The sequence below is a fragment of the Equus asinus genome, chromosome 8, assembly GCF_041296235.1.
Source record: "Equus asinus isolate D_3611 breed Donkey chromosome 8, EquAss-T2T_v2, whole genome shotgun sequence".
NCBI lineage: Eukaryota > Metazoa > Chordata > Mammalia > Perissodactyla > Equidae > Equus > Equus asinus.
The window spans coordinates 34,460,215-34,479,256 of NC_091797.1; the positions used below are offsets into that span (position 1 = coordinate 34,460,215).

The window sequence follows — 19,042 nt, forward strand, 5'->3', positions numbered from 1 at the left end:
TCAATCACACTTACGAACCAATCCCAAGCTGTAGGTTTGCCTTTTGGGGCAGAGGTCAGTGCACAATGGCATCAATGACCAACAAGAATTAACGAGGCTTTAATCACCTGCATGGGCTGGCCAATCACGTAAGCTGCCACTTGCTAAGATTCCAATGTGCTCGTAATTTTTAGGTCAGGATGGCCAAAAAGGACCAGCCCTTCCCCATCTAACAAAGGCCAGAAGTTGAAGGCTTCAGTTTTAGACCAAGAGTCAGCAAGAGGAAGCCACAGAGCTGGTACGGAGTCCTTGTATCTCCCCGTGTAGAAACAACAGGGCCTCTCAGAGACAGAAAAATATCTAGAACTCCCTTTTGAAAGCTGTTACCAATTGTTTCTCCAGTATAGAGTAGCTGTGCTCATAAAGGCCTACCTAATCCTTGTTTTAAAAAATCTTTGGCAGAATTTCAGAGTAATTAATACAAAATAGTAGCATTGCTGACATGAGTGGACCATTCAAAATGTTTCATTTCCTCCTCTCCTCTTACCTCCCAATTCTTTGCCTTCTTATGAAAATTCCCATTTTTCACATTTATCTTTACCTAATGGTTTATGCCTTGCTCTAGCTCTCAGCATGTCTTACTCTATTATAGATTCTTATGGTCCTCTTTTTGTCTGCGTTCTCTCTCTCTGTACTCTCTTCACCTTCCCTCTTTCCTTCTCCCTCTGTCTCTTACACCTTCCTCTTTCCCTCAACTCTCCACGTTTTTTATGCTACTTGCTCCATCTCTGTCTCTTTGTGTGTCTTTGCAAAACTCTCTAGGTTTCCTCACCTCTGACAACTTCTCATACCTCAACTCCCCATGCCCTCTTCCTCCTCAGATGCCCTCATTCCCATAATCTCTTTCACATTCCTGGGCCAAATACTCACCACAATCAAGCCAAGTCCAACAAAGCGTGCGACAATGGCTGTGGTGGCAGCCAGAGAAATGAGGATGATTCCAATGGGCGTCAGGAGCCCAGTGGGCTTCACTGCAGTTACTGAATCTGTTCCCTCAGAGTGAGTGTTGAGATGCTTAGTGGTATAATCCTCTGTGGTTCCTGGGTCTGCAGTGGTGTAGTCCTTGGTGGTCCCCAGGTCTGCAGTGCAAGAGTACACAGTGGTCCTCAGGTCAGCAGTGGTGTGGTCCTTGGTGGTCCCCAGGTCTGCAGTGAAAGAGTCCTCGGTGGTCCCTGGGTCTACAGTGATATAGCCCTTGGTGATCTCTGGGTCATCAGTGGTATAGCCTTTGGTGGTCCTCAGGTCTGCAGTGAAAGAGTCCATAGTGATCCTCAGGTCAGCAGTGGTGTAGTCCTCAGTGGTCCCCAGGTCTGCAGTGAGAGTCCACAGTGGTCCCTGGGTCTGTAGTGAAAGAGTCTTTGGTAGTCCCCCTGTCTGCAATGGTGTGGTCCTCGGTGGTTCCCACGTCTGCAGTGAAAGAGTCCTTGGTGGTCCCTGGTTCTACACTGATATAGTCCTTGGTGATCCCTGGGTCATCAGTGGTGTAGTCCTTGGTGGTCACCAGGTCCACAATGAAAGAGTCTGTGGTTGTCCCCAGATCTGAAGTGGTATAGTCCTCAGTGGTCCCCAGGTCTGCAGTGAAAGAGTCCTCGGTGGTCCCTGGTTCTACAGTAATGTAGTCCTTGGTGATCCCTGGGTCATCAGTGGGATAGTCCTTTGTGGTCCCCAGGTCTGCAGTGGTATAGTCCTCAGTGGTCCCCAGGTCTACAGTGGTGTAGTGCTCAGTGGTCCCCAGGTCTGAAGTGTCATATTCCTCAGGGGTCTCCAAGTGTTCAGTGGTATAGTCTTCAATGGTGCCTGGGCCGTGAATGACATGGTCCTCAGTGGGCCCCAGGTCTGCAGTGGTGTAATCCTCGGTGGTCCCTGGGTCTGCAGTGAAAGAGTCTTCAGTGGTACCCAGGTCTACAGTGGTGTAGTCCTCAGTGGTCCTCGGGTCATCAGTGATGTAGTCCTCAATGGTCCCCAGGTCTGCAGCAAAAGAGTCTTTGGTGGTTCCCAGGTCTGCTGTGGTATAGTCCTCAGGCCCCAGGGCTACAGTAGTATAGTCCTCGGAGGCCCCTGAGTCTGCAGTGGTGTAGTCCTCAGAGGTCTCCAGGCGTTCAGTGGTGTAGTCCTCAGTGGTGCCTGGGGCCTCAATGACGTGATCCTCAATGGTCCCCAGATCATCAGTGATATTGTCCTCAGTGGGCCCCAGGTCTGCAGTGGTGTAGTCCTCAAGGGTCTCCAGGGGTTCAGTGGTGTAGTCCTCGCTGGTACCTAGGGCCTCAATGACATGATCTTCAGTAGTCTCTACATCATCTGTGGGATAGTTTTCTCTTGTCTCTGAGTTTTCAGGGCTGGTCACTGGGTCCTTAGTGGAAACATTTTGGCTTGTTCCTATTCAAAAATAATCTCTTTTAATGTAGATCCCTGATGGACTGTGATCATCTGCTCTGCTTAATATTTACCGTAACTGTCCTTCCCATTCAAATGACATATCTCCGCATATAATGTGGTTGGATTTATTCAAGTTAAGGACCATCTGGTGTTTGGATTTAATTCTGATAAAAAAACATCCCACATGGAATCCTCTTGCACTACAATGTGGACTATCCAGAGTTAAGCTAGGTCCTTGGAAGGTATGATCACCCAGCCTTTGACTCTGCCCTTTCCTGCTCTGGGCTCTCCATGGAACTTTAAAACTGACTCTTTCTCAGCCTCACTCCTGGGCTGGGTTGGTATTTCAGCAATTTGGGTATTCTGACTCCGTGTTTGTGTGTGTTTTCTCTCACCCAGCCATGCCTGGGGCTCCAGTAAACAAACGAGGCAGGAGCTGTGATTCATGTTAGAGATTAAATTCAGGTCACGGCTTGCTGTATGATTTAGAGGGAGACAGCTCTGGGTCAGATCTGGGGCTGCAGTGGCAAAATTAAAGGCAGGTAAGATTCGAGGTGGTTTGGGGTAGGAGGAGTCGTGAGGGACTGTGGGTCCGCTCTGGTTGGAGTTGACAGCAACACTGAGTTGAGTCTAAACAGAAGGAAGAAATGAATCCTCTTCACCTCCCGCCACCCCCACCTGCAGGGCATCAGGACTGACAGCATTTACTCTTATGAATAAATGCAGCCTACATGGCTTATATTTTGGAGTTTTGGGTCTCTCTGCTCAAAACAGTTCCTCCCTATCTGCTGCTGATTCCCCAAATTCCTCTCATAGGGCTCAAATCTTCCATTTTTCAAAAAGAATTGAAATGCAGAAACTTAAATAAAGTGTAATTAATCAAAAGTAGAGCATTTCCTTAAAAGAGGATGTGAGAAAGAGAATGAACAGGACCCTCAAAACCCTGCTTCCTTGTGATGGGGAGTTGGTGGCAGATACCAGGGTCTGGAATCTCCCAAGTTTCACCCATTTATTCCATACCTTGGCTCAAGACTGGCCCTGCCTGAGTCCCAAGAGATTCCTTCTCCAGGGAGCCCAACCCCCAGCTCTCCAGGCCCTGGGGAACTTTTGCATCTTTCTCTCGAAAATCAGTTCACTCACCCAGGTCCAAACACCTTAGCAGAAGCAGCAGCAGCAGCAGGAGAAGGGATGTGGCAGAGCGTTTCCTTCTTTTCATCTCAAAGAATCCACACGGGCTGGAAGCCAGAGAAGCTTTTCCTCCCTCCTTCTCTCTAGTTTTTCTGTCTTTCCTTCTCCTTGAGCCCACAGAGGCTGTGAGATTTATATGTGCTGCTGCCCAGGGAAGCTAGGACTCCTGGGTCTTCCTTCTTGCAAGGAGGAGCACCTTATTCCATTACTCTGTCAATCTAGGGAAGAGGATCTGACACAGAGGAGTGGCAGAGCGGACGAGAGATGTCACAGGTGTAAGAAGGGGATCTTGGCTCTGGCCCAGGGCCCAGAGATGAGCAGTAACAGGGAATCAAGCTTGTCAGTGTGAGTGGCATCATTTTCTGATGCAGAGTCCTAGATGAAAACTGGTCTCTACACAATGTCCCAGTGCTCCGAGAGGGCCTTGGACTTCCTTTTCCATGGGTGGGAGAAGACCAAGGAGGGTATGTGCCAGGGCTGCCTGGGGGAGTAGCGCATGGTTAGAGGAGAGCTAGATGTCAGAGGTCTTAGAGCACCTGGGTCCTTAACAGGAAGGAGGAGAATTGATGAGGGGGCATAAACACCCAATCTCTCTACCTTAAAACTGCCCTCTTCTCTTAAGCATCCATCCAACTCCTTTTCAGTGGTTTATCTCCAGCCCGCAGATTTCCCTCCTTGCTCCTGCTACTTGAGGGCCCTCAGCCCACCAAGCCTTCCTCAATTACTAGATGAAATTAGTTCCCCTCCAAAGGTCAGGTCAGGCCTGGAATGAGAACGCCCATATTCCTTCCTTCTCTGACTCCCATCCCTGTCTCATTCAACATTGTCCAGAAAATCATAGCTGGTTCTTGTTTTCATTCAGAGGCAGGAAGTTTCCTGCGATCTGTGGGGCCTCTCTCTTTCCCAGTGGCCTCTTAAGAGGAAGAGGAACTCGGGAGTTACAGGAGGGCTGGGACCGTGTCCCCCTCTCAGATGGCAGCTGATTCTCTGAAAGACAATTGAATGAATGGCCACTTTACGAAATATAATTGATTACTTCAACTACTAATTTTATTTGAATGTATTAAATATTTTCAAGAATAATATTATTTGGATGGATTAAAAAAGTATTTGTATGTACTTAACATAACCAATGAATATATTTTAAAGGACTATCATAAAGAAAAGATACTTTTTAAGTCAAGAGGCACAATTTAAACGTTGTAAAATTCACCTTTTTACATGTACAGGTCTTTTTGTTCTGTTTTGTTTTAAAATTTTTTATTTTGAGATAATTTTAGACATATGGAAGAGTTGCAAACATAGTACAGAGAGTTTCCATATATTCCCTATGTCAACATCTTACATAGTATAATTATGTTTATAGAAACTAAGAAATTAACATTGGTATAATACTCTTAACTAAACTACAGAATTCATTCAGATTTTGTGTTTTCCCGTTAATGTCCTTTTTGTGTTCCAGATCCAATCCAGGATTCCACATGGCGCTTACTCATCAGGTCTCGTTAGTCTCCAACCTGTGACAGTTCCTCTGTCTTTGTCTTTCATGATGTTGATTCTTTTGAAGAGTACTGGTCAGACATTTTATAGAATGTCCTGCAACTTTGGTTTGTTTGACTTCTTATCATTAATTTGATTTCTTATGATTAAATTGGGGTTATAAATTATTGAGTAGGCTACCACAGAGAGGATGTGCCCTTCACAGTGCGTCGTATCAGAGAGGCCATTATGGGTAATGTCAACCTTGATCACTCAGTTGAGGTGGTGTCTGACAGGATTCTCCATGGTAAAGTTTCTGCTTTTCCCTTTGCAAATACTAAATATTTGTGCAGAGATATTTTGAGACTATGCAAATATCCTATTTTTGCTTAAACTTTCACTCACTAATTTTGGCATTCATTGGTATATCTTGCCTGCAGCAATTATTACTGTGTGGTTGTAATGGTGTCCCACATTCCTTCCCTTTTTGTTAACTGGAATTCTTCTGTAAGAAAAATTTGTACCTTCTCCCCAGTCTGTTTGTTCAGTTGTTTATATCAGTATGGACTCATAGATATTTATTGTGTTCTGTGAGTATGATCCAGCACTATCACTATTTATTTTGTTGCTCCAACTTTGTCCATTGGGCACTTTTCAGATTGGCTCCAGTACCTTTTTAATTTCCTCCATTCGCTTTTTATGGTATTTTCCTACATTCTAGCATCACAAGATGCTCCATGCTCATTTTGTATTTTCTCTGCCAAGGCACTGGAATCAATCATTTCTCCATGCAGCTCTCGTTCTTTTTCTTAGAGAATAGTATTTGGAAACCAAGATCTGGGCACTAGGTGTGCTCATTGCTAATGGGGTGTCACTGCTTCTTGTCCCTTGCAGAAGTTAGAGATAGGAAAAAAAAAATATATATATATATATATATATATATATATGTATACTAACTCACAGATAAACACATATCTGTATTTACTTTGTAATTATCTGTCTGTATATATATAAAACACAAGCATGAGTCCATTTTGATAACCTCCAGCTCCAATCTAGCAACAAAGAGTTCATTCTAGACTCTCCCCTTTCCTTATTTGTTACTTCTTTCTCTGCCTGGCTCTCAATATCTACAATATTTCTATTTATTTGTTCAACCTTAGTAAAGACATAGTGGTTTCAGAATTGCTAATCCATACCCATGTGAGAAACAAATTTACCAAGTAGAGTACAGTGTTTGTGCACAGTTCTTTTTGTCTTTGGCCTTATAGTCAAAACACTGATTTTCAGGGGCTGGCCTGGAGGCACAGCAGTTAAGTTCGAACGTTCCCTTTCGGCGGCCTGGGGTTTGCCAGTTGAGATTCCAGGTGTGGACCTACACACTGCTTATCAAGCCATGCTGTGTAGGCGTCCCATATATAAAGTAGAGGAAGATGGGCACAGATGTTAGCTCAGGGCCAGTCTTCCTCAGCAAAAAGAGGAGGATTGGCAGTAGACGTTAGCTCAGGGCTAATCTTCCTCAAAAAAAAAAAAAAACCACTCTTTTTCAAAGTTACTTAGGTCAGCATCTTCTTCCCCAACCCCTTCAGGGTGGTTATGTGATTCATTTGTCAGAGTCTGCATTCCACTTCTCCCCCCACTTCCTGGTTGATTTGCTAATTTCCATACAGTAAAATTCACTCTCGGCAGTGTACAGTCTACGGATTTTGATGAATCGTGTATTCATCATGCTGAAATATTTCATTGCCCCCAAAACCCACCATGCTGTCCGTCTAAAGTCAACCCTTCCACCAACTCCCAGATCCCAGCAAAACAGATCTGGTTTCTGTCCTTATAGTTTTACCATTTCCAGAACATCATATGAATGGAATTACATAGTCTATAGCCTTATTGGTTTCACTATAATCTATATATTATTCACAGAAGTAATATTTGTAATTATTCATCATTCAAGAATAAACTATTTTTCTTGTATATATTCTTGGATAGAGTCTTTCATATGAACATTTTTATAAATAAATATATTTTTCTTGAGTATATTCTTACGATAAAACCTTTCATAATCAAGAAGATATTCTCCAGTCTCCCTCCTTCCTGTCCTCCAGTCTCTAGATGCAGCAGGAGATTATTATTTAAAGGAAATAAGAAAATTCAAACAATTAGTCATTTGATGAATTAGCTTTAAGAAAATTGTCTAGAGCTCTTGCCATATATACAAATATAGAATAATTACATCGTTCACCTGAAACTAAGACAGTGTTATACGTCAATTATACCTCCATTAAAAGAAAAATCCTTACTATGTGGAAAGATATTCAGTACAAAGGAGTATCTACTTAAAACCAAGAACTAGCATTCTCCGTAATTGAGGAAAACATTAGAGATGTTGTCTTTAAAAACAGAAACAAAATTTAAATGCCCATTATCACTGTTTACTAATTAATACCACATTTCAGATTCTTGCAAATGCAATGACACAAATAATTTTCAATTTAGACACTTAAATAATTTAGACACTTAAATAATATTAGAGAGGAAAAAGAAAGTGTTAATTTCAACAATAACATTGTACACAAAATAATTTTTAAACCATCTATAAAATTATTGAAGTTATTAAGAGTTCAGCAAAGTAGTCAGTGATAAGCTAAATATATAAATCTATTGTATCCCTCCTTAAAAGTAGTCAGAAATTAAAATAAAAACGATTTATTCATACCAACAACAAAAACATAAAATACTAAATGAATGCAAAATTTACATTAAATTGTGAATAAAAATTCTGGAAAGAAAAGAATAAATAAAAAAAAGAAAAAGAAAAAAATTACCTAAAGCTGTTAGATGAGGACCTCCCTAAAAAAAAGACTTTTAGTAAAAGTCACTGTGGAGTCTGGAGATAGAGAATTTTTTTTTAAGTGCTAGGCGGAAATCTCTTGAAATTCACTTTTCTTCTTGATTCTCATTTCCACATTTTTGTGGTCTTGGATGTGTCTGTCTGTCTGTCTGTTTGTTTATTTGCTGGGACATTATAACAACCTCTGGACTCCAATCCTTACTGGATCCCAGCCACTATTTTCTACTCGCTCAGGTGACCAGAATGTTGTTGCTTGGGAAAAAAACTTTTTTTCCCCGAAACACCTTAAAATGATTTGTTGGCTTCCTGTTGTACAGGGTGAAATCTCTCCTCCCTGGTGTGGCATTCAAAGCCATACAGTTAACCCTCTGGCCTCATCTCCCTGTGCTGTCCTCTCCAGTCCCACAGCTCTTTGGATCATTCACTGGCCACACCGCGCCTCGTCTTGCACAAGGTGCTCGCTTGCCTGGCATGTTACCTTCTCCTCCTCGTAAATGCCTGCTCACTCTTTGTAATCCAAGTCAAAGTCTTCTTCTATGTGTCAGCTCCTGCTCTCCTTGGCCAAGTTATGTTTCCTCCTGGACTACTTTCATTTAAAGGATTTGATGCATTGATCTAAACCAATCTACAAGTCTATTTCCTTTACCAATCTGTGACCTACACTTTCATCCTTGTTTCTCCAACTTCTCGGGACCTAGTGCCAAGCAGGCGCTCAGTAAATACAGTGAATGGATGAACAAAGAAACGAGAGAAATTTTAAGATAAAAGGGTGTAAACTATTAAAGCTGAAGAGGAGATAACTGATAGACTAGTTACTGCCTTCAAGGATGGAGATTACTATATAGTAAAAAAACCACCAAACTGTTACACAGCTTTTATTTTTTGAGGTAAAATTTACACACAGTGAAATGCACATATCTTAAGTACTCAGTTAGATGAGTTTTGACTGATGTATTTACCTGTGTAAACAACAGCCCAGCCAAGACATAAAACATTTCTATCATGCAGAAAGTTCTCCCTTCCTAAGAATTCTTACCTTCCTGGGAAATCAGTGATCTGATCTCCATCACTGTAGATTAGTTTGCCTATTCTTGAATTTCATACAAATGGAATCACAAATGGAACCTACTCTTTTGCCTTTGGCTTCCATACACACAACTTCTAAAACTGTTTTGTTAACAGTGTTGTAAAATGTACATGGAGAAACAGCTTTGACCCTGTTAGGAAAGTTCTGGCAAAGATCAGACTATGAGAACCACAGAAGCTGAAGGGACTCAGCAGGGTTAAGGCAAGTGATTCATTCTCGGCAAGCAGGAGTCAGGGGAGCGCGTGGTGTCAGTGGAGCAAGTTGCACCAGAAATCTTGACCAGGCTGGGGCTTCGGTAAGAGCGCTGCACTGACACCCCAGTTTTGTGTCCTTGTTCTGAGACCTGGTTTTGCAGGGGCTACTGAGAGCCTACTGGGAGCTGGGCCTGCCGTTGCAGAAATAGGGGGCACATTCTTCCAGGACAGCTGTTGGGGCTGGGAGCCCACAGGAGAGAAAAGTGGCAACTCACCCCTGTCCTTCCAGTGAAGAATCCAAACCCAGAGCAGTCATGAGTGGCCAGGGAATGTGGCCACACCTGGGGGTAGCCCCATTAGGAATTCCTCCTCTGCCTCACAACATACGTGATCACCACCCCCTCTTCATGCTCTAAGCTCACACAGAGATTGTTTTCTCGTCGTGCAACACAAATCTGTAAAGCCCAGCACCTGCCTACCCCCACCTTTCCTGATTCCATCCTTCCATCAGCCCAGAGGTCTCAAGGGAATGCTGACAGAAGGGGGAAGAAAATGGGGCCGATATAAAGTCTCTGCATTTTCCTCTAAGGATTTGAGAGCTGGGAGAACACAGGGAAAAGGGATCGTTAGGACATAGGGAACCTCTATTCACAGCAATAGGTAAACACACACCCACAGAGTCTGGCTCCCACATATATTAAATGCATTTATTTAATAATTTAGTCGCTGCTACAGCCTTCCTTTTCTGGGCTGGAAAAACCAGGCGGGAGGGAGGAGTGTAAGAGGCTGAAGCAGAGCTGGGAGGAGCAGCCCTGGGGGTCAGTGGAGGGAAACTCAGGCCCTGTGGCCTCCAGGTCAGCTCCACCCCTCTGAGGACCGAGATGCCTCTGCCTTCAAGGACACGCAGGGCCACTGTGTCTCCCAGGCAGCTCCATGCCTGCAGGAGGAGACTGGCCTCCTCTGGAGTCAGTTACTTTCGCCCTTGACCCATCTTGGGCTCCATAATAGCCGGGAGGGCACGGACGAGGGTTCGGGCCGTGAGGGTGGTAGAGACCCACATTGAAGAGGTTTCTTAGGCACAGAGAGTTTCTCTAGAAAACAAAAGGATGAATAGTTTCTGAGTTATGCTCCCTTCTTCCAGTGCTCTCCAATCCCAAGCACCCCACTTTCCTGCCGGCACTCTCCCTCCGCATTGCTTCTTTTGGTCCCCTTCTTCCCTCATTGCTTTCCTCTGACTGTATCTTGGCTTTTCTGAGCCTCAGCTTGCTGGCTCTAACCCGTTGTTTCTCTGTCTTGTCATGTAACTCTTTCCTGATTTCTCATTCCCTTTGATTCCCACAGTGACACTGCTCTCTCTACCCTAGCTCCTTCCTCAACTTTCCTGCACTCTTTCCCTCAGGAAAAGGAATTCTTCCACATCTGGCACTCACGAAATGGAAGAGGAGCCCAGTGAAGAGAATCACAGCCATTGCAACCGAGGCCAGAGTGATTAGGGCGACTTCCCACGGCCTCAGGCATCCGTTAGGTTTTTTCTCATTCCCTGGAGGAGCACTACTTGTGCTGGTGACATTGGAGGTTGTAGCTGTTTTGTTAGTTCCACTGGACGGTGTGGTTGATCCAGGAGGTGTGATAACGGTGGTCTCGCTGGGCGGTGTGGTCGATCCAGGAGGGGTGGTGGCGGTGGTCCCACTGGATGGGGTGGTCGATCCAGCAGGGGTGGTGGCGGTGGTCCCACTGGACGGGGTGGTCGATCCAGCAGGGGTGGTGGCGGTGGTCCCACTGGACGGGGTGGTCGATCCAGCAGGGGTGGTGGCGGTGGTCCCACTGGACGGGGTGGTCGATCCAGCAGGGGTGGTGGCGGTGGTCCCACTGGACGGGGTGGTCGATCCAGCAGGGGTGGTGGCGGTGGTCCCACTGGACGGGGTGGTCGATGCAGGAGGGGTGGTGGCGGTGGTCCCACTGGACGGGGTGGTCGATCCAGCAGGGGTGGTGGCGGTGGTCGCACTGGACGGTGTGGTTGATCCAGGGGGTGTGGTAGAGGCGGTCCCACTGGATGCTGTGGTTGGTCCAAGGGAGATGATTATAGTGTTAGCATTGGAAGTTACAGCTTATTAAGAAAGGATGGCTGGTTAGTTCCATAGGAAATTTTGTTTGGTTCTGCAATTACCACTACTAACAACAATAATAACAACTATCATTTACTGAGTGTTCGCTATGTTCCAGGCATTGTGATAAGTGCCATGTATGAATTAGTACTTCAAATCCTCACAATAGGTCCATGAGATAGGAATTGTTATTACTCCCATTTTATAGATGGGGAAATCGAGGTTTCAAGAAGTTAAGCAACTGGTCCCAGGTTAGAGAACTAGCAGGTATGGAAGAGGGATTTAAATCAAGGCAATCTGACACTAGAGCCAGCCCTTAACTCATATGCTATTCCACATCCGAGGTATGGGGAAGTCATATGACCTGGGGTCCCAAGAGGATGGTGTTGTTATTCCTTCTCTCACTATTCATGATACTCTCCAGAGAAAGAATGGAAAAGAGGAAGTTGAAGGGCTCATGTGCACACATTGAGCAGCTCTCCAAACAAAATTGTATCCTTCTTGTAGGGGAGAGATAATCAAGGCGAATCAGTTTCAGAGGGGACAGTAATGTGCATTTTTACTACTATCAGGTAATTCTTATGTACACAAAAGTTTCAGAGACACCAATTATGGGACCCCACATGGCCTTGGCACATTGTTTAGCAAAGAACTAGCCACACGTACCTCGAAGAAATAAGATCTCCCAGGACTCAAGGAAGGGGCTCAACCTCCTTGGTTAGTGAGTTAGAGTCAAGGTGAGACTGGTGCTCTTTCCTTCTATTTCAGGCCTATTTTCTACCCTGTTCTGATTTTCCATTGCAATAATAACCAAGCACTTGGCCCCCCAGATGCCTAACTACCCTCACCTGATATATGGCTTGTTTTTCTACTGGGACGTGAGTGTTCTTCCCCACACCCTCTGCCTGTGTTCTTTTCTTAGTGTTGTCTGGACCAAGATAAAAATTGCAAACTTAGATTTGGGGGAAGAATTTTAAAACCTCTTGTTAATGCCTCTGATTAGGGTTAACTAATCCTAAGATAAACTAAGTGAGAAGTTGAGATGAAAATCTGGCCTGTGGAGAGGGAATAGATTTATTTTGTGTTGTTCAGGGGCATAAAACAAATGAGTCAAAGCCATGGTGGAGCCGATTCTAGAGAAAATTAAAGCTGTGAGAATGTGAAACAGCACACCTCCACATGTTTAATTAGAGGCTAGCTGACCGCTGTCAGAGATGTTGGAAGGGGATCCCTACTTACTGTGGGGTCAGACATTCACTTTAAGATCCCTTCTAACTCTAATGCATCTCTATTTAGGACTGATTTATTACAGAGGAAATAGGCAGACTTCTGGACAGAAAAGTTGCTACTAGGAAAAGAATGGAGAACAAATCCTGGGTTGGTCTGGAGAAAACAGTGCAAAATAATGATCCCTACCCCTTTGATGAGAGTGAGAGCTAACAGTACAGCGTGTGCATCCCAGGAGTTGTCAACATTCTCCCCAAACCCAACTCAAACTCCAAGATTATCCTCTTTTGAACAAAATCACTCACCATTTCCTAAAAGTAGAAGGTGAAACAATAGCCAGCGTGAAGGGGAAAATGTCTTCATCTTGAAATAATCTGCCTGCAAAGCCTGGAAGAGAGGGCTCCTGAGTCCCAGATATGATTAAGGCCTAGAAGGGAAAGAAAAAAAAAAAAACAAACAAGGGTCTTAAGAAAGAAGAGTCTCAAGGTGGAGATCTGAGGCCCAGAATGCTGAGGGTTTAGATCTCCAAAGAATGGGTCTTCAACCAGAAGAAAACACCAGTATAGGGGACCTCGGGCTGCAGAGTTGGCAGGTTGGATGCCTGGTCCTTTAGGCTCTCTTCCACAGAATGTCACCTCTTTCTTTCTCTTTCAAAGAAGGCCTTTATAGCATCATCTGGGTTGGGCAGGGGCTGGACATGTGGCCTGTTGTTCTTCCAGCTGTGAGAAGATGACAGAATACCTGGACTCAGAGAGGAGGGGCACAGAGGCCGGGAGGTACTTGAGAGAGGAGGATGACATGATTCCAGTAGGCAGAACCTTGGAAGGGACATGAAGTAGGACAGTTCAAGGGGATCAAGTTGTCAAAGTGGAGGGGACCCACCCTCTGAGGCAGGGATCAGGCTGAAAATCTGTTCTAGCTCAAGAGCTCATTTCCTGGATTAGAAATCCTGAATGCATGCGATAGCTGGACGGGAGCAGGGGTGTGAGAAGGAAACTCCAATGAACAGAACTTAACGGGAAGGACACATAAAGTGAGATTCAGTGTGAATGGGAACTGGGGACTGGACCTCTGGGCGCTGCTGAGCATGGAGCGGGCATGCAAAATACATCTAAAATGGGGAGGGAAGAGAGACTCAAGGCTAGACTCGGGGGTCTCTGGGGCATGGGAGGTGGGAGTGGGGAGAGTGGGGTTGTTGGGGAGATGAGACCAGTGGTGTGCTGGTGTGAGTGCATGTCTGTCTACGAGGGCCCAAAATTATTAAATTTTCAGGATTTTTTGCAACATAGCGGCCATTAAAAATTATATTAGCTTAGGGGCTGGCCCCGTGGCTGAGTGGTTAAGTTCGCGCGCTCCTCTGCAGGCGGCCCAGTGTTTCGTTGGTTCGAATCCTGGGCGTGGACATGGCACTGCTCATCAGACCACGCTGAGGCAGTGTCCCACATGCCACAACTAGAAGGACCCACAACGAAAAATATACAACTATGTACCGGGGGGCTTTGGGGAGAAAAAGGAAAAAAATAAAATCTTAAAAAAAAATTATATTAGCTTACAATGAACTAAATCACATTAAAAACAAAGGTAGAAGTATTCAAAACTCACCTTTTTCTAATTATTTCAGCACACTTTACTATTATCTATGCTCATGATGTTATGTACATCTATTGTATCTGTCTTGTGGAAATACTATATATTGGTGTGTTGCCCATCTCTTCCCAACGCCACGTTCAGTGATGTCATATTGGTAACTTGAAATCAGCTATGGTAGGTGCATTTGCACCACAGAAAATCAGTTGTTAAACATTCACCAGCACACACACAGGATGGGACTTTTGGAGAGTAATGGCAACTGGAGAAAGATGTTTCTGCTTCCGACTCTCCTTGAGAGGGTACTCCTCTTTTGTTTTTGAAGGATTCATAGGAACTTTTCCACCCAGGGGAACTTCAGCTGGTTCTTCTCATCAGTGCCATGTGCCGGACAAGCTGAGTGATCAAGGAAGTACCTACCCTTGGGACACTGCCCATCTGCCGGGGAACTGAGGGCTTTCAGAACAATCTTGTTTAGACACTGGATGAGGCCAGCGGAAATCATACAAAGGCAGCTGACCAAGGAGGATAGAACAAAGACAGTAATGGGCTAAAGGGTTGGCAGCTCCTTCATCCACAGTTCATGGCAAAAAATTAGGGATGGACTCTATGGGAGCTTTAATTTTATATTATGTATAATCAAAACAAGCTGTATCCACCCCTTCTAGAAACCTGGCAAGGATTCCTGGCAGAGGAACCATTTCAGATTGTTTAGATGTTGGGATGAAAGAATATTGATGGCATGTGAGGCCTGATGAAAGTGGGCCGACAAGCAGGAGATGGTGGGGGAATTACCCCACAAATATTTAGCGATTGCTCACTGTGTGCTGGACGTTGTACTTCAATGAACAAAACTGTATTCCTTTGGAGTTTATATCCTAAGATAGGGAAGAACTGTGAATGACTGGGTTCTAGAAGTGGGAAGAGAATGGGCTGTGGTAAGAGAAAGAGGGAAGGAACCTAGATTCTAGGATGCCTTGAGAAAGGGCTGGGAAGTTATCTGCCCACTGTCTGTGATGGGAAGAGCCATGTGGGGGACGGATGACCCATGTGGTCAGTAACAAGTAGGTACTGAGATCTCAGTACCCTGCTCTAAGGGTAAAAATCCCAATAACATTTCTAAGTAGAAAGACATTTTTCTTTCTAGAATGAGCTGGAGTTAGAGAACTGGTTTTACAGTGCCGGTTTGCTCACTTATCAGCTATTTTTCTGAGTTACAGGTTTCGCATCTACTTTGTGGGAATTATAATCTGAACTTCAAACGGCTGTTGTGAGGACTTGATGATGGCTTCTATAAAAGCTCTTAGCATAGTGCTCGGCACATGGAAGTCGTTTAGGAACAAAGGACAATAGCAAAACAGACACAAAGTTAAAAAGACAATCATTTCATGTGGATGCCACATACATTAATGAATTTTTATTTCTTAGAGTGTCAGGTAATTTTCTTTTTAGTCACACAACATCTAGAGGAGACACAAAAAAAGGGAGGAAGACTCTTCTCAAAGACAAAGTCAAGCTCTGAAGGGCAACGGAATGACCCGGATGGAGGGAGGATGGGAAAGCAGGTGCCTCGAGTATAGTCACTGTGGCCATCCCCACCCTCATCAAGGGCCAGCAGCCTCCTTGATCCTGAAAATTCTGAGTGGTGGGGACAGCTCAAGGAATATGCTTGCTTGAGATCATTTCTAAGCCTCATGAAGCTGTGGGTCCCTTCCAAAACCACACTTTGCTTGAACTGTAGCCTTGCTGATCAGACATCGAAAGTCTTTCCATGGCCTCCCGAGTGGACGCCTCGATGACTTGTCCCATGATCACCTTCATGACCATGGTCTGATTCATGGTCCACATTATAGCTTCCTTCATGGCCAAGGCCAAAGGCCCCTCCACAACTCAGTTTATTGTTGAGGCTACAGGATAATGGACCCAGGCCTAGGTCACAGGTGTAACAAGTGCCAATGTTTCTCAGGGGCAAATGAGTATCCCTCTAAAAGAGAAAAATGCAACTATTTTCAAAGATTAATCCTTCTCTCCCATTTCACAACGTACCTCATTGACTAAAATCACAGACTTTCACTTTTTTTGGAGGATCCATTTTAAAAAATGTTTTCCTAACCTCTTTACTTTTTTTGTCTCTCTCTTCATATCCTGTTGTGTTATTCTTTATTTCTCTCTTTAAGAAAACAGTAAAACAAGCAAAAATCAAATAAAATAATGATCTTATTGTGCCTATGTATTCCCATTTACTGTGCTGTACCAATAAAATATGGTGGAACTTACAAAGCAAAAATAAATCAACATCCCAGTGTTCAGGGGGATAGACTCCCATCAACGGACAGGAAACAGCCATTGTAGTAACTAAGTAAATGTGTGTTTGTGAGACCAGGAATAAACAGTTCTAGATGAGCCACGGTTTTGAAATCATCATACAACTTCGCAGTTAAGAGCATGAATTCCTGAATTTAAAAGACCCCGGGTTGAGTTCTAACTCTGCTATGTGCTCTTCAGTAAGTTACTTAACCTCTCTATGCCTTCTTGTGTATGAAATGTGAATAGTGTCCTGTACATAAATGATGTCCTTGTATATGAAACAGAAATAATAATAACTCTTCCTCATAGGGTTGTTGGAGGGATATAATGAAGTAGCAAATGTAAAATACACAGTATCTGGCACAAAGTAAGTGCTTAATAAATATTAACTACCATTATTATTGCTATTACCTTTTGGTTTTGAATAAGAGAGTGCCAGCATGCTTAGGAGAAAACTAGTAAATGTGAGTCTGTATTTTGATGCAAATTGAGGACAGTTAGAATTTAAAAGTAAAGAAACCATTTATAGTTGGAGTGGCCTTCATCATTTATAAAGTATCTCCCAACAACAAAAAAACATGAAACTAAAAATTCAGAACAAGAAGAAAATACATTGGAATAGGAGATGAAGTCCAACCGAAATTCTGAATGCAGATCCAGGCCTGGACTAGGGGCAGCTCTCAGCCTGCAGAGGAATGTTGGAGAGTTGGCGAGCCCTGGCTGAGACCTGGAAACCTCAGCATTTCATTTGGCTACTGGTCTCGTGTCTCCCATCGTCTCTGGTTTCAGCCCCTGTTATTCTGCCTTGATATTGCCACAAGTTCCTGTGGGCCAACTTGGTTCAGCCCCACGAAGAAGATGCAAGCACAGTTTTCACCCTCAGTGGGACAGAAACATCAAAGGGAAGGGATTGTGTTCCTTCTTGGAGTGAACTTGGGAATCCAAAATTAGAGTGAGGGGTAGAACCCAAAGGGAAGCCAGGGTGGCATACTTGGCCCTCTCTCCTTTGCATCTAGAAAGGCCCTTTTTGGTGCTAAAGTTTGGGAGTCTTTGAGCTTTGTCCCCTTTATTTCCTCATCTCTGTATTTCCCCATTCCCCAACCTTCCCTCCTGTATTTTTATCTCCTTTCTCTCTCTCTCTTGTTTTCTGCTTCACTCTTCTCCGCTTGTCTCTATAATATGTTATGCTTTCTGTCTCTGAGTGTCTTTTCTTATTTTTTGATTCTGACAATCTCTACCTTTCATCGCAATTATGAGATCTGTAAGTGACACTATTTCCATGCATTCCCCACACACACCCCAACTCATGATCTATAGTCACCGACAGCATCCTTATTAACCAGTCAAAATACCCACCAGGCAAAATCCAAGTCCTACTGACAGAACAATAGCAGCTGAAGCCAGAGAAAAGAGGATGATGCCCCAGGCTATAAATATCTCGGTCTTACCACTGTCACTGGAGTGCGGCTCACACTATGTGAGCCCCGGAAATGACCAGGTCTGCTTCACGGGTGCTTTCATTGAGTCCAGTGGTGGTGATTGTTTCAAGGGTAGATCCTGTTCCATGACTAGAGGGTGTATGTGTCCCTGGGCTAGTGGTGCCTGAAGCAGGAATGGTTGTGCCTGCCTCAGTGGGGGCTGTGCCCAGGGCAGAGTGTGATGTTCCAGCCCCAGGAGTAGCATTGATGCCTAGGGCAGGGGTGGCAGTTTCTGTTCGAGAGCAGGTTGTGCCTTAAGATGTAGTGCTTACATATATTCCCATGGGGGCTGTGCCTCGGCCAGAGGAGATCTTCATCTTCCAGGGCTGCTATCACCTGAGACAGGAGTGGTCCCCGGGCTGGAGGGGATGAGATGGAGGGAGCTGTGTCTTTCTCGTGATGACTAGATATAGACTTAGGGATGTGCTTGCACCAATGGCAGTTGTGCCCATTCAGAGGCTGGTGTTGCTTTTTCAGTACTGGATGGTCCTTGGGCAGAGGTTGTGGTTCCTGTTCTGATGATAGTGGTGTCTAAGGGTAGATATGCTCAATCCAGGGTGGTTGTGTCATGGACAAAAGCAGTTGTCCTTGTTCTCTCAATGGTTATGTCTAGGACTAGGGTGGTTGTGCCTATCTTGGTAATGGTTAGACTTTGGATGGAAGAGACTGATCCTACTTCAGTAGTGGCTGATTCTTGGGAAGAGGTGATGGTACCTGTTTTGAAAATGGTGGTGTCTGAGAAAAGGAAGACATGCCTGACCCAGGGGTGGTTGTGCCTTGGGTGAACGTTGTTGCACAGTTCCCATAGTGGTTGTGCTTAGGACTAAGTATTAAGATGGTTGTGCCTGTTCCAGGGGTGGTTGTGCCTTGAGTAGAAGTTTCTGTGCCTGTCTCAGTGGTTGATGATCCTTAAGCAGAGTGATTGTTCCTCTTCCAGTGACGATGGGGTTATCCCATCCTGGGACGAGTGTGTACGTGCCTATGCCTTGGGCAAAAGTTGTGCCTGTTCTGATGGTGGTTGTACCTTGGCGAAAGGTGGTCACTTTTGTCCTAGTGCTGGCCTTCTCTGAGTCAGGGGTGGCTGATTCTGTTCTAGGGCTGGTGGTGACTGAGATGGAGATGAT

General features: G+C 44.6%; 1 protein-coding gene across 1 annotated transcript; it reads right to left on the reverse strand.

Moving 5' to 3' along the window:
* Positions 1-831: 831 nt before the first annotated feature.
* Positions 832-9,000, reverse strand: MUC22 (mucin 22). The gene is made up of 3 exons (XM_070516761.1): positions 8,970-9,000; positions 1,367-2,415; positions 832-1,332 (listed from the first exon to the last, which is right to left on the reverse strand). The coding sequence occupies exons 1-3, from the start codon at positions 8,998-9,000 to the stop codon at positions 832-834; spliced, it is 1,581 nt and encodes a 526-aa protein (XP_070372862.1).
* Positions 9,001-19,042: the final 10,042 nt, after the last annotated feature.